Genomic DNA, 15666 nt, shown 5'->3' on the forward strand with positions numbered 1-15666 from the left:
CAAAAGAGAGCAGCCAGTCATGAAATGAGTGCCAACTGCACTCCTTGGTGCGTGTGTGCGTGTGGGTGTGTGCACGTGTGCGTGTGTGGGTGTGCGCATCCACCTCAGCATCCATCAGAAGCAATGATGTATGTATCTCTTCGGACGCAGTGTGACCTGCTGACTTCCCCCAGCAATTTTGTGTGGTTTTAGTTCATTCCTCGACATTAGTTTCCTTTAAAAACACAGTAACCCAATGCTGTTTTCATGATTTTGAAACCACAGAGCAGAGGATGACAATCAAGTATTAGATTCCAGTGGGCAGAATATCTGCAATAGATTCGTGATCGTCTTGAGTTTCTAGTTCATCCGCAGGCTTAACTATACAACATGTTCTAAGCACCTCTTTTCCTTCCTTACAGTATGATGAAGTGGAACCAGTGGTATGTTGTCACTTAAAATCTTCATTTTGAACTTATTTGAATGAATATATTAGCTTGCATACCTGGCTCCTAATCTTCCTCCTTTCTCTCTTTCGGTTTGCAGTGCTGCTCCTTTGAGTGTCAGGTAGGTGTCTTTTTAAAGATACTTCAGTGTCGTGCACACGACCGATTTCCTACCATGCTGCCTCAAAAGGAACCTGTTCACCAGGAGAGCTTTTTATTTCTGTCCTACAGGCGCTGCGGGGGCCACCGGGATCCCCTGGTGATGCAGGAGGAAAGGTCAGTGTCACAGAGCGGCGCGTGGGGCAGAGGGGTGCTCTGTGGATAACGCAATCGTGTCACGTTCCCCCCCCCCCCCCTGCCGGGGCTTGGCGTGTGGATCCCTGTTCAAACCATTGGTGGCCCGAGCCCCATATCCAAACCTCCAAAATGAGCGGGAATCTTTCTGTGCCCCAAGCCTTTTTGGGGGCCCTTCTTGCTCTCTGCACCCTCTCCAATCCCAGTTCTGATACCTGGTTGCCATGAGCCCTTCTCCAGCTGCTTGCAGCCTGGGTGAGTCCTTCGACCATGAGCCGCCAACCTGTTCTTTCAGCCACTGAGCCCCTCGCTTGTACACTGCCAGGGTCACCATCCTATGCTATTTCTTTTCAACGGTAGGGGTGGGGGGAGGGGGTTCCTGTTTCTCATGCCCTCTGCCGGTTCGCTGTTTCCCCCAGAATCTGTAACCACTTGTGGCATCCTGCCTGGCATAAGTGCCACCATCTTGGGCACATAACTCCATGATTGCAGGATTTTTAAAAAAAACACAGCATTGGCTCCTTTAACAGGCCATTTGAAACCTATACTGAGCCATCAACATTAGGACCAGGCAGTAGGACCCTGTGGAGCAGTGCTGTGTCCCCAGTCCCTGCTCTCCCGGGTCCGCAGCGCTAGCATTACATTGTGCCTATTGCATGCCAAAGCTAAATGTACTTTCTTCTTTTTCAAAAGGGTTCAGATGGACGACGAGGTCCTCATGGCCCCATTGGACCCCCTGGCCCTCTGGTAAGTACAGAAACTGATCTACCAATGCTGGGAGGAAAGGCTACCATTCACGCCACATCACCAGTTTGCCCCCTCCCCGAACCGTACATTACTCCAAAGCAACATGGTTCCCACCGGTGCTGGCTCAGTCTCAACGACATTCCACTGCAGGCTTCATCAGGCCTTCTTGCCCATATCCCCTTACCCTCCAGCCTGGCACATTTTCATGTGCAAGCAATAAAATCACTGCAGATGCTGGTTATCTACCTGTCCAAAATATGGTAGACCACTTGTGTTATTTTTGACTCTGTAAAATATTGTTCATTTTCACCATAAATACCTATCTTATACAATACTGATATCTTTATCCCCTACTGCAGATTCTGAGATGGATCTACCCATCCCTGCCAGAACTGATGTACAGCCATAATGTGCACTGTTAATATCTTGCTGCTATTCTCAATGGGGGACTTATGGCCCTCTCCTGGAGGGTGGAGGATCACAACACTTTTAAGTAAAAGCTCCGTTTTCTTCCCTCCTCACGCAACATAAATAATTTTCATGATTTTTTAAAATCTCGCTGGGAGGAGGGAAAAACCCAGCTAAACCTGTTGGTTTCACAGGGAAGGGGGCCCCCATGGCTGAGGAAAGGGTTGAGAATGGCTGATCGACGGACATCCCACAGATCGCTGAACAGGCTCTACAAGCTGACATCTTTACACCTGCGCACTGATAACCACATGGTTATTTATATCGAATTTTTTTTTTTAGCAGTATTGATACCTGCCCATGCTAAACTCTACAGCTATCTCCCAATCCATGCAGAGGTAGCCATTCCAAGATAACAATTCAAATGAGCATCCAATTTATCCATACATGGCTGGTCCGTGCAATCCTGCATGATGTGACCACTCACCTCTCTGGTGAAATGGCATTTAACCTTCCTGCTCCAGTATGAGCCCTCACAGTACAGTCCGATCTTAACATAAACAGTGCTTTCAATGTCCAGTCGAGCCCTGGCATCTCTGCCTTATCCATGTGCTGCGGCCTGCCTAGGGTCCAGGTCTATAATGACGCACTTAGCCACTCTGTCCAGGAGATTGTCAGAGCAAAGTCAATGTAACCTGCCCCACACTGTGCTGTTTGAATTTATTCTCTCCCCTTTGACAATTTTTTCTTCTTTATTTCAGGGCATTGCTGGTGACATTGGGCCGGCAGGTCACCCGGGGATGAAGGTATCTATCTGCATGCTAGACATCAGCACCATTTAATCTCTGCTTTCAAGGAACAATTCCAGTATTGCCCCTGAATTAACTGCCTTTTCTCTCTTGACAACAGGGTGACAAAGGAGACCGGGGCACTAAGGTAAGGTTGGCAGTGAATTCTAATAACTATTCTGTCTTTCATTGTTGCTTCATGCGGTTAATGGAGAAAATATTTTCCATTAATTAACAAACTACATTGTAGCCTCACAAATGCACGCGTGCATGCACACACACACACACACACACACACACACACACACATCCACAGAAACACATTCAAACACACATCCCCATACACACATATACAAACTCACATATCTCACAAATACACACATACAATTACGCACACAAACAAAAACACACATCCCCAAATACACACACACAAACACACACACATACAAACACACACACACATCCCCAAACACAGACATACCACAAATACACAAACATAAATATGCAAATACACACACATCCCCAAATTCACACAGACAGACACACACACATCCCCAAATATGCACACACATCCCCAAATAAACACATACACAAAAAAAACACACAACCCCAAATACACACACACATACAAACACACACACATCCCCAAATAAACACATACACAAAAAACACACACATCCCCAAATACATACACACATAAAAAACACACACATCCCCAAATACACACACACATACAAACACACACAAATCCCCAAATACATACACACATAAAAAACACACACATCCCCAAACACACACATACATACAAACACCCACACATATCGCTAAATATGCACACACATCCCCAAATAAACACACACATACAAAAACATACAACCTCAAATACACACACATCCAAACATACACAAACACACACATTCCCCCCACACACACTTACAAACATACACATCCACAAATACACACACATACAAAGACACACATCCCCAAATACACACACACATACAAACACACACACATCCCTAAATATGCACACACATCCCCAAATAAACACATACACAAAAAACACACACATCCCCAAATACATACACACATAAAAAACACACACATCCCCAAATACACACACACATACAAACACACACAAATCCCCAAATACATACACACATAAAAAACACACACATCCCCAAACACACACATACATACAAACACACACACATATCGCTAAATATGCACACACATCCCCAAATAAACACACACATACAAAAACATACAACCTCAAATACACACACATCCAAACATACACAAACACACACATTCCCCCCACACACACTTACAAACATACACATCCACAAATACACACACATACAAAGACACACATCCCCAAATACACACACACATACAAACACACACACATCCCTAAATATGCACACACATCCCCAAATAAACACATACACAAAAAACACACACATCCCCAAATACATACACACATAAAAAACACACACATCCCCAAATACACACACACATACAAACACACACAAATCCCCAAATACATACACACATAAAAAACACACACATCCCCAAACACACACATACATACAAACACAAACATATCGCTAAATATGCACACACATCCCCAAATAAACACACACATACAAAAACATACAACCTCAAATACACACACATCCAAACATACACAAACACACACATTCCCCCCACACACACTTACAAACATACACATCCACAAATACACACACATACAAAGACACACATCCCCAAATACACACACACATACAAAGACACACATCCCCAAACACACACACACATCCCCAAATACACACAACCATACAAACATACTCAGATTCCCAAACACACACACCCCCAAATGCACACACACGTACACACACACATACAAACACACATGCACATCGCCAGATACACACATGCAAACTCACACACACCCGAATATACACACACATACAAACACACAAACATCCACAAATATACATGCCCATACAAGCACACACACACATCCCTGAATACACACACACATACAAACACACACATCCTTGAATCCACATACACATACCAACACACATACATACAAACACACACATCCACAAATACACATATTACAAACACACACATTTACAAACACACACATATACAAACACACACACACATCCCCGAATACACACACACATCCCCGAATACACACACACATCCCCGAATACACACACACATCCCCGAATACACACACACATCCCCGAATACACACACACATCCCCGAATACACACACACACATCCCCGAATACACACACACACATCCCCGAATACACACACACACATCCCCGAATACACACACACACATCCCCGAATACACACACACACATCCCCGAATACACACACACACATCCCCGAATACACACACACACATCCCCGAATACACACACACACATCCCCGAATACACACACACACATCCCCGAATACACACACACACATCCCCGAATACACACACACACATCCCCGAATACACACACACACATCCCCGAATACACACACACACATCCCCGAATACACACACACACATCCCCGAATACACACACACACATCCCCGAATACACACACTCACAAACAAACAAAAATCCCCAACTATAACCATATAACCAATTACAGCACAGAACAGGCCAGTTCGGCCCTACTAGTCCATGCCGTAACAAATCCCCACCCTCCTAGTCCCACTGACCAGCACCCGGTCCATACCTCTCCAGTCCTCTCCTATCCATGTAACTATCCAATTTTTCCTTAAATGTAAAGAATGATCCCGCCTCGACCACGTCTGTCGGAAGCTCATTCCACATCCCTACCACCCTTTGCGTAAAGAAATTTCCCCTCATGTTCCCCTTATAATTTTCCCCCTTCAATCTTAAACCATGCCCTCTAGTTTGAATCTCCCCCACTCTTAATTGAAAAAGCCTATCTATGTTTACTCCATCTGTCCCTTTTAAAATCTTAAACACCTCTATCAAGTCCCCTCTCAATCTTCTATGCTCCAGAGAAAAAAGCCCCAGTCTGCGCAATCTTTCCCTGTAACTCAAACCTTGAAATCCTGTCAACATTCTCGTGAACCTTCTCTGCACTCTCTCTATTTTGTTTATATCTTTCCTATAATTTGGTGACCAAAACTGTACACAGTACTCCAAATTTGGCCTCATCAATGCCTTGTACAATTTCATCATAACCTCCCTACTCTTGAATTCAAGCACACACACATCCCTGAATACACACACACATACAAAAACACACATCCCTGAATCCACACACACATACCAACACACATACATACAAACAGACACACATCCACAAATACACATATTACAAACACACACACATACAAACATACACACATACCCAAATGCACATATATCCCCAAATACACACAACCATACAAACACACACATTCAAACACACATTCATCCTCAAATACACACACACAAACAAACACACATTCATCCCCAAATACGCATACACACATACAAACACACACACATACAAACACACACATACTAACACACACATCCCCAAATACAAACACACACATACAAACTCCTACATATACAAACACACACATCCCCAAATACACACACATAAAAACATACTCGCATTCCCAAATATACACACACCCTCAAATACACACATACATCCCCAGATACACACATGCAAACTCACACACACACATACCAACACACATACATACAAACACACACACATCCAGAAATACACATATTACAAACACACACACATACAAACACACACACACATCCACAAATACACACACACATACAAACACACACATCTCCAAATACACACATATCCCCAAATACACAACCATACACACACATTCAAACATACATTCATCCCCAAATACACACATACATCCCAAAATACACACACACATACAAACATGCACAGATCCCCAAATACATACAAACACACACCCACACAAGCACACATCCCAAATACACACACACAAACTTACAAACACACATCCCCAGATACACACACGTACAAACACACACATCCACAAATATGCACATACCCCAAATACACACAACCATACAAACACACAACACACACACTACAAACACACACATTAAAACATACACACATACAAATACACACATACAAATACACACATATGCAAACACACACACCCAAATACACACACACATCCCCAAATACACACATACATGCAAACACACACATACAAACACACACACATACAAACACACACACATACAAACACACACACATACAAACACACACAACCCAAAATACACACACATCCCCAAATACACATACACATACACACAAATCCCCAAATACACACACATAAATACAAATGCACACACATAATACACACATGCACATCCCCAAATACACACAAACACATACAAATTCACAGACACACATCCCCAAATGCACACACACACATACAAATACACACACATCCCCAAATACACACACATCCCCAAATACACACACCTCCCCAAATGCACACACCTCCCCCAATGCACACACCTCCCCCAATGCACACACCTCCCCCAATGCACACACCCCCCCGACGGCACACACCCCCCCCGACGGCACACACCCCCCCCGACGGCACACACCCCCCCCGACGGCACACACCCCCCCCGACGGCACACACCCCCCCCGACGGCACACACCCCCCCCGACGGCACACACCCCCCCCGACGGCACACACCCCCCCCGACGGCACACACCCCCCCCCGACGGCACACACCCCCCCCGACGGCACACACCCCCCCCGACGGCACACACCCCCCCCGACGGCACACACCCCCCCCGACGGCACACACCCCCCCCGACGGCACACACCCCCCCCGACGGCACACACCCCACCCGACGGCACACACCCCCCCCAACGGCACACACCCCCCCCGACGGCACACACCCCCCCCGACGGCACACACCCCCCCCGACGGCACACACCCCGCCCGACGGCACACACCCCCCCCGACGGGACACACCCCCCCGACGGCACACACCCCCCCCCGACGGCACACACCCCCCCCCGACGGCACACACCCCCCCCGACGGCACACACCCCCCCCCGACGGCACACACCCCCCCGACGGCACACACCCCCCCCGACGGCACACACCCCCCCCGACGGCACACCCCCCCCCGACGGCACACCCCCCCCCGACGGCACACACCCCCCCCGACGGCACACACCACCCCCGACGGCACACACCCCCCCCGACGGCACACACACCCCCCCGACGGCACACACCCCCCCGACGGCACACCCCCCCCGACGGCACACCCCCCCCCCGACGGCACACCCCCCCCCCGACGGCACACCCCCCCCCGACGGCACACACCCCCCCCCCGACGGCACACACCCCCCCCGACGGCACACACCCCCCCCGACGGCACACCCCCCCCGACGGCACACACCCCCCCCCCGACGGCACCCCCCCCCCGACGGCACCCCCCCCGACGGCACACACCCCCCCCCCGACCGCGCACAGCCCCCCCCGACCGCGCACGCCCCCCCCGACCGCGCACGCCCCCCCCCGACGGCGCACCGCCCCCCCCGACCGCGCACGCCCCCCCCCGACCGCGCACGCCCCCCCCCGACCGCGCACAGCCCCCACCCGACCGCGCTCGCCCCCCCCCGACCGCGCACGCCCCCCCCGACCGCGCACGCCCCCCCCCCGACCGCGCACGCCCCCCCCCCGACCGCGCACAGCCCCCCCCGACCGCGCACGCCCCCCCCGACCAGCGCACGAGCCCCCCCCCGACCGCGCACAGCCCCCCCCCGACCGCGCACACGCCCCCCCCGACCGCTAGCACGCCCCCCCCCCGACCGCGCACGCCCCCCCCCGACCGCGCACACGCCCCCCCCCGACCGCGCACAGCACCCCCCCCGACCGCGCACAGCCCCCCCCCGACCGCGCACGCCCCCCCCGACCGCGCACACGGCCCCCCCCGACCGCGCACGCCCCCCCCCGACCGCGCACAGCCCCCCCCGACCGCGCACGCCCCCTCCCCGACCGCGCACGCCCCCCCCGACCGCGCACGGCCCCCCCCCGACCGCGCACGCAGACACACGCACATACAAACACACACACCCGCGAATGCACACCCACATACAAACACACACACCCGCGAATGCACCCACATACAAACACACACACACCCGCGAATGCACCCACATACAAACACACACACCCGCGAATGCACCCACATACAAACACACACACCCGCGAATGCACCCACATACAAACACACACACCCGCGAATGCACCCACATACAAACACACACACCCGCGAATGCACCCACATACAAACACACACAACCCGCGAATGCACCCACATACAAACACACACACCCGCGAATGCACCCACATACAAACACACACACACCCGCGAATGCACCCACATCCCCAAATACACACACAACCCCAAATACACACACACCCACACAAATACACACTCAAATACACACACACCCACACAAATACACACTCAATTACATACACACCCACACAAATACACACTCAAATACACACTACACACACACCCACACAAATACACACTCAATTACATACACACCCACACAAATACACATCTCAAATACACACACACTTACAAACACACATTCATCCCCAAATACACATAAACACATACAAACACACTTACAAACACACATTCATCCCCAAATGCACATAAACACATACAAACACACACACACATACAAACATACACACATCCCCAAATACATGCACAAATGCAAACACCTGTACTTACAAAGACACACATCCCCAAATACACACACACATTTCCAAATACACACATACAAGCACACCCCCCCAAATACACACACATCCCCAAATACACACACACAAACAAACATACTCACATTCCCAAATACATACACTCCCCAAATACACACACATACACAAACACACGCACATTCAAACACACACAGATCCCCAAATACACACACTCATACAAAATACACACATACCCAAATACACACACATCCGCAAATGCGGATATATCCCCAAATACACACACACACATCCCCCCCAAACACACACACACATCCACTCCCCACACACACACACACACACACAACACACACACACACACACACACACACACACACACACACACATAAACAAACACACACACTCATTTTTGGAGATGAATTGAGATACCGAATACCAAAACCTGCACAAAGGTTAAACTTACTAACTCTGTTTCTTTTCTTCTCCAGGGTGATAGAGGATATAAAGGAGGCAAGGTTAGAACAATTTTGAATCTTTTCTACCTTTAAAGAAGTTTTTTTTGTGCAAATAATAAGTAGGCATTAGAAAACCATATGTGTTCATTTGCTTGGTCTAACTCTGTTCTGTCTGATGCTTGTAGGGAGCAAAGGGTTTCCCTGGAAGAGATGGGAAGGATGGTCAGAAGGTAAGGAGATGGCGATGAATGGGACTGAGGTTTTGGAGCACCTTGTTCAAAGTTAAAGTAGATATTGGGAAGTAAAATCTACCCTGAAGGACCTAATATTCTACACTACTCATGACAGCGACATTAATAGAAGATCATAACGCATAGCATCAGTATCAGGCTATTCGGCCCATTGAGTCTGCCCATCAAGGCTGATTTACTCTCCTTTACAACCACATACTCCCCGTACCCTTCCTTCCCTTCCTGATCAAGACCATATCCACCTCCGCCTCAAATATCCCCCTGACGGCGCCTACAGCCCTCCGCAGCGATGAGCTCCACAGATTCACCGCACTCTGGGTAAAGAAATCCCTCCTCACCTCTGTCGTGAAGGGACTTTTTATCTTTGTATTCTATGGCTGGGCCCCCTGGTCCCAGATTCTCCCCCACCAGGGAAAACATCCTCTCCACGTTCCCTCTATCCAGGCCTTTCCGCACTCAAAAGATTTCAATCGAGATATCCCCCCCCCCGTTCTTCTGAAGTCCAGCAAGTTTAGCCTCAGTGCTGTCAAACACTCCTCATATGAAAACTCTTTATTAACATAAACACTTTAATAATGTTGTATAATTTTTGTCCATTCAATCATCATATATTTTATGACTTTGGCATTTTCTAGAGTGCTTTTATGAGATAAGTAGAACTTTAAGTTTCATAGAAACATAGAAGATAGGAGCAGGAGTAGGTCATTCGACCCTTCGAGCCTGCTCCGCCATTCAACGAGATCATGGCTGAGCTTAAAGTTCAATACCCCGTCCCCGCCTTCTCTCCGTAACCTTTAATACCCTTATACTGAAGAAATATATCTAATTCCCTCTTAAATATATTTAATGAACCTGCCTCTACTGCTCTCCGTGGCAATGAATTCCACAGATTCACCACCCTCTAGGTAAAGAAATTCCTCCTCATCTCGGTCCTAAATGGTTTGCCTATTATCTTCAAACCATGGCCCCAGGTTCTGGATTTTCCCATCATTGGAAACATCCCATCTACATCCATTCTGTCCAGTCCTGCCAGAATTTTATGTCTCTATGAGATCCCCTCTCAATCTTCTAAACTCCAGCGAGTACAATCCCAATTTGTGCAATCTTTCCTCATAAATCATTCCTGCCATTCCAGGTATCAGCCTGGTGAATCGCCTCTGCACTCCCTCCATTGCAAGAACATCCTTCCTTAGATAAGGTGACCAAAACTGCACACAATACTCCAGGTGTGGTCTCACCAAGGCCCTGTACAGCTGCAGTAAGGTATTCTTGTTCCTATACTCAAACCCTCTTGATATGAAGGCCAACATACCATTTACCTTTTTAACCGCCTGCTGTACCTGCATGCTCGCCTTCAGAGACTGGTGTACAAGTACCCCTAAGTCTCTCTGCACTTCTCCATCTCTTAATCTATTGCCATTCAAATAGTAATCTGCCCTCCGGTTTGTATTACCAAAGTGGATAACCTCACATTTATCCACATTGTAGTGCATTCCTGACACATTAGGTTTTAAAGCAGTGTGAAATACCAGATGGTGGACACTATCTAAAACAGCAGTTAATAGCCTGCATTTCCATAGAATGAGGAGCTGCCAGACTCCTGTAATGGCAGCCATTGGTGAGTGGAGATGTAAGCACTTATCTGAAGGGTTCTGCCACCCTCTACAAAGCCCAGTGCAAACATTAAGTGGCCTGTTTAACTAAAATCCTGCCACCACGGCTCTGTGCCCATGCCGGAGCTGCCCATGCTCGGCAGCAGCTGCGAGGGGTCACAGAATCCAGGGGGGGGGGGCCACCACCTCCTTTGAGGAGGAGATGGCCCTGCAGGACGGTGGGGCTGGCGAGGGCCCCTGGCAGCTGAAGGACCCACACAGGCTGCAGCCGGGGAACCCTCACTGGAAGAACTCAGAGGGTCAAGCAGCATCGACGGAGGCAGGGTGGGTGGGTGACACTGGCGCAGAATGGTAATCTCGAACGCCGGCATCCTTCCTCCTCTTGGGATTTGACAAGGGGTTCTTACACTGTCCCCAACACCTCCATTGCAGACTTTACAGCCGCTCCATTCATTGGAATGGGGACAAGACAAATGTACGTGTTATGAGCAAAGGGATAATTTTTAACTTAACTCGTCAGTTTCAGATCCAAGCCAATCCGCCTGGACAATTATGGGGAAAACAAAGAGATTTCAGGTGTTGGAATTTGGAACAATTAATCATCTGCTGGAGGATCTCAGTGGGTCAGTGTGGGAAAGGCACGGTTGACATTTCGGGTCCAGACCCTGCTTCAGGACCTGGGATCAAGGTTGATGCCTGTTCCAATCGAGCTGGGTAAATTGGGGCACGTTTTGCCTCTTGAGTGAGAAAGGCCGGACTCCTGGGCTATGACTGACTGCGAGGGGGAGGGGGTGGTTTCCCTGCACTGACCAGAAGGCACTAAACCAGTGGTTGTCTATCTTTTCTTCACTCACAAGCCACCTTTAGAATATCCCCTACGCCATAGGTGGTCTGTGATTGGTAAGGGGTTGCTTAAGGTGCTCAGGTCACCTGTCTGAGTGCTACTGGTGCCATGCAACCCAGCCACATGGTCGGGTGGTCGGCACACAGACTGGCTCCCCCACCCCCTGCCAGGCTTGGCCTGATGTGGAGGGTGCAAGATGAGAAACAAGACCTGGCAAAGGGCGGATGAACCATCCTGTAGGGTCAACGGACATCTTGCCAGATGCTGAAAATTCTGCTGCCGAGTTCCACCATCCTGTCTTCTCTTTTGAACTCCTATCGTCAGAGACATTTTGCTTTTGGTGAAACCAAGAGGCTGTCACAAATAGCCAGAGTTCCAAAGCCACCCTTGCAGGTCGAGAAGTTAGCAAGTTTTTCAGGACCCCATTCCTTTGCATAAGTTGATGTGATAGTACAGATTCTATCACCAATGTGTATATGTACAGATTGTAGTGTAGGATGACTGTGATTGGCTGAGAGTGTAGCCACACCTACTGGCAGGTCTTAAAGTATTGCTCCTAGCCAGACCAGGTCATTCTGGACTGGTCAACCTACTTGTGATATGCTCCAGTTTTTAGTTAATAAAAGCCTTGGTTTGGATCAACAAGTCTTTGGTTCTTTTGACGCGTATTACAGTCGAGTATTTTCTCTCTTCTTTCTCTTTCTCTTTGGCTTGGCTTCGCAGATGAAGATTTATGGAGGGGTAATGTCCACGTCAGCTGCAGGCTTGTTTGTGGCTGACAAGTCCGATGCGGGACAGGCTGACACGGTTGCAGCGGTTGCAAGGGAAAATTGGTTGGTTGGGGTTGGGTGTTGGGTTTTTCCTCCTTTGTCTTTTGTCAGTGAGGTGGGCTCTGCGGTCTTCTTCAAAGGAGGTTGCTGCCCGCCGAACTGTGAGGCGCCAAGATGCACGGTTTGAGGCGATATCAGCCCACTGGTGGTGGTCAATGTGGTAGGCACCAAGAGATTTCTTTAGGCAGTCCTTGTACCTCTTCTTTGGTGCACCTTTGTCACGGTGGCCAGCGGAAAGCTCGCCATATAACACGATCTTGGGAAGGCGATGGTCCTCCATTCTGGAGACGTGACCTACCCAGCGCAGTTGGATCTTCAGCAGCGTGGATTCGATGCTGTCGGCCTCTGCCATCTCGAGTACTTCGATGTTAGGGATGAAGTCGCTCCAATGAATGTTGAGGATGGAGCGGAGACAACGCTGGTGGAAGCGTTCTAGGAGCCGTAGGTGATGCCGGTAGAGGACCCATGATTGGGAGCCAAACAGGAGTGTGGGTATTTAATTTACTTGGAAATAGCAAGATGGCATCAGATGAAGTCACCGTGAAGCTAGTTGGTTGTTGTTAAATTAAAATGGGTATACTGGAACAAATGATTCCTCTCATGGCAATGCAAGGCCTTTTGACTATTTACAAGGCACAAGTTGGGGTGTGATGGACATGCCTGGATAAGCGTAGCTCCAACAAATCTCAAGAAGTTTCCAGAAGAAGCCCATTTTGCAAATGTGCTGTCGTTACTCATCAAGGGTCCTAAACCCATGGTCTCTCTCTCTCTCTCTCTCTCTCTCTCTCTCTCTCTCTAGCTCTCTTTCTTCCCTCCCCCCCCCTCACAACCTCAGCCTCCCTGACTTGGAAGCGCATTGTCGCTCCATCATTGGGGCTGAGACTAAATCCTGGAGCAGCACCCAATATCTGGGGGTGAAATGGGAATAGGGGATATGCGGTCCCTGACCCCACCTCCGGAACAAGCCACCCACACCCACTGCCATCTTTTCAGGGCAACGAGGCCCGAGTGAACCCATGACCTTACAGCAAGACCTGCAACCTACTAACCGAAGGCAGTGTATTATTTCAGAGCCACAGACTCACCCAGCCCGGAAAGAGGCCCTTCAGCCCACCTTTCCCGCACTGACCACACTGGTGCCTCCTTCCTGCGTGCAGCCCATATCCCTCCTCATCCAACCTATCTATTGCACTGCCCAATCTTTTTAATTGCAAGCTGCAACAATACCTGCCTCAACCATCTCCTCCAGCAGGCCTGGGTCCATTTCTCCTCCCACCAGCTTTGAGGTAAATCTTTGAATGGCCACTTCGGCTCTTTTCAATCTCCCCACCATTCCCCCCCCCCCCACCCCCCCAATTCTCCTCTGCTCACCTTAAACCGACGTCCTCTGGTTGTCAATTCCTCAAAGCCAGGATCTGTGATCTCATTTTACTCAGGGACATTCTAAAGAAGAGCTTAGACGTGAAAGGTTGGTTATATACCTTTACTACCTCCGGGCACTGCATGACCTGCTGAGTTCCTGTGGATTTACTCTCTCATTCTAATATTGCCTCTGTTTTATCCATCACATAGGGTGAAGCTGGATATTCCGGACTTCCTGGCTGCTCTGGGTCTCATGGACCCCCTGTAAGTGTGTTGTCCAACATTGGGCGTACAATTTATCACCCATGGCACAACAAATTTTTGTTCTTGCCATCATATCTGCTGCTTCATTTAATGGTCTTAATGCCTCCTGTATCCCTTCATACTCATTGTGTGGCTGTTGACCAGACATGTGGTCTTAATGTCCCCTGTATCTACCTTACACAATATGCAATGCTTCATCAGACTCATGGTCCTATTGTCCCCTGTAGACTGCCTCACACAATGTGTCGAAGCTCCAATGTGTCTGCCCATCTGAAAGAAATGGGCATTGCATCTTTGTGTTAAATGATTTAATACCAACTGTGCAAATTCTGTCATTTCAACAGGGTCCACCTGGGCCGCAGGGCCTTAAAGGAGATCCAGGACCATTTGGCAGCAAAGGTTTAAAGGTAGGAAGGTCACCATCCAGAGGGTGGGGAAGCCAGAGTCTTTTGTTGACATGTTTTCAGCTGACGCAGTGAGCAATACTCCAAGGGTGTGGGGGGGGGGGGGGGGGGGTGGTGGGGTTGCAGTGAGACATGGGAGGGCTCGTCTCGAGGGAAAG

General features: G+C 49.3%; 1 protein-coding gene across 1 annotated transcript in view; it reads left to right on the forward strand.

The window, feature by feature from the left end:
- The window catches only part of col6a1 (collagen, type VI, alpha 1), a 103481-nt gene that overhangs the window by 18975 nt on the left and 68840 nt on the right, over positions 1–15666 (forward strand). Inside the window, exons 6-15 of the mRNA XM_069933939.1 lie at positions 402–422; positions 526–546; positions 657–701; positions 1413–1466; positions 2636–2680; positions 2784–2810; positions 9974–10000; positions 10126–10170; positions 15051–15104; positions 15449–15511. Coding sequence (XP_069790040.1) covers positions 402–422; positions 526–546; positions 657–701; positions 1413–1466; positions 2636–2680; positions 2784–2810; positions 9974–10000; positions 10126–10170; positions 15051–15104; positions 15449–15511 — 402 coding nt within the window. The remainder of the gene's footprint in view (positions 1–401; positions 423–525; positions 547–656; positions 702–1412; positions 1467–2635; positions 2681–2783; positions 2811–9973; positions 10001–10125; positions 10171–15050; positions 15105–15448; positions 15512–15666) is intronic.

Source organism: Narcine bancroftii, chromosome 4, assembly GCF_036971445.1.
Source record: "Narcine bancroftii isolate sNarBan1 chromosome 4, sNarBan1.hap1, whole genome shotgun sequence".
NCBI lineage: Eukaryota > Metazoa > Chordata > Chondrichthyes > Torpediniformes > Narcinidae > Narcine > Narcine bancroftii.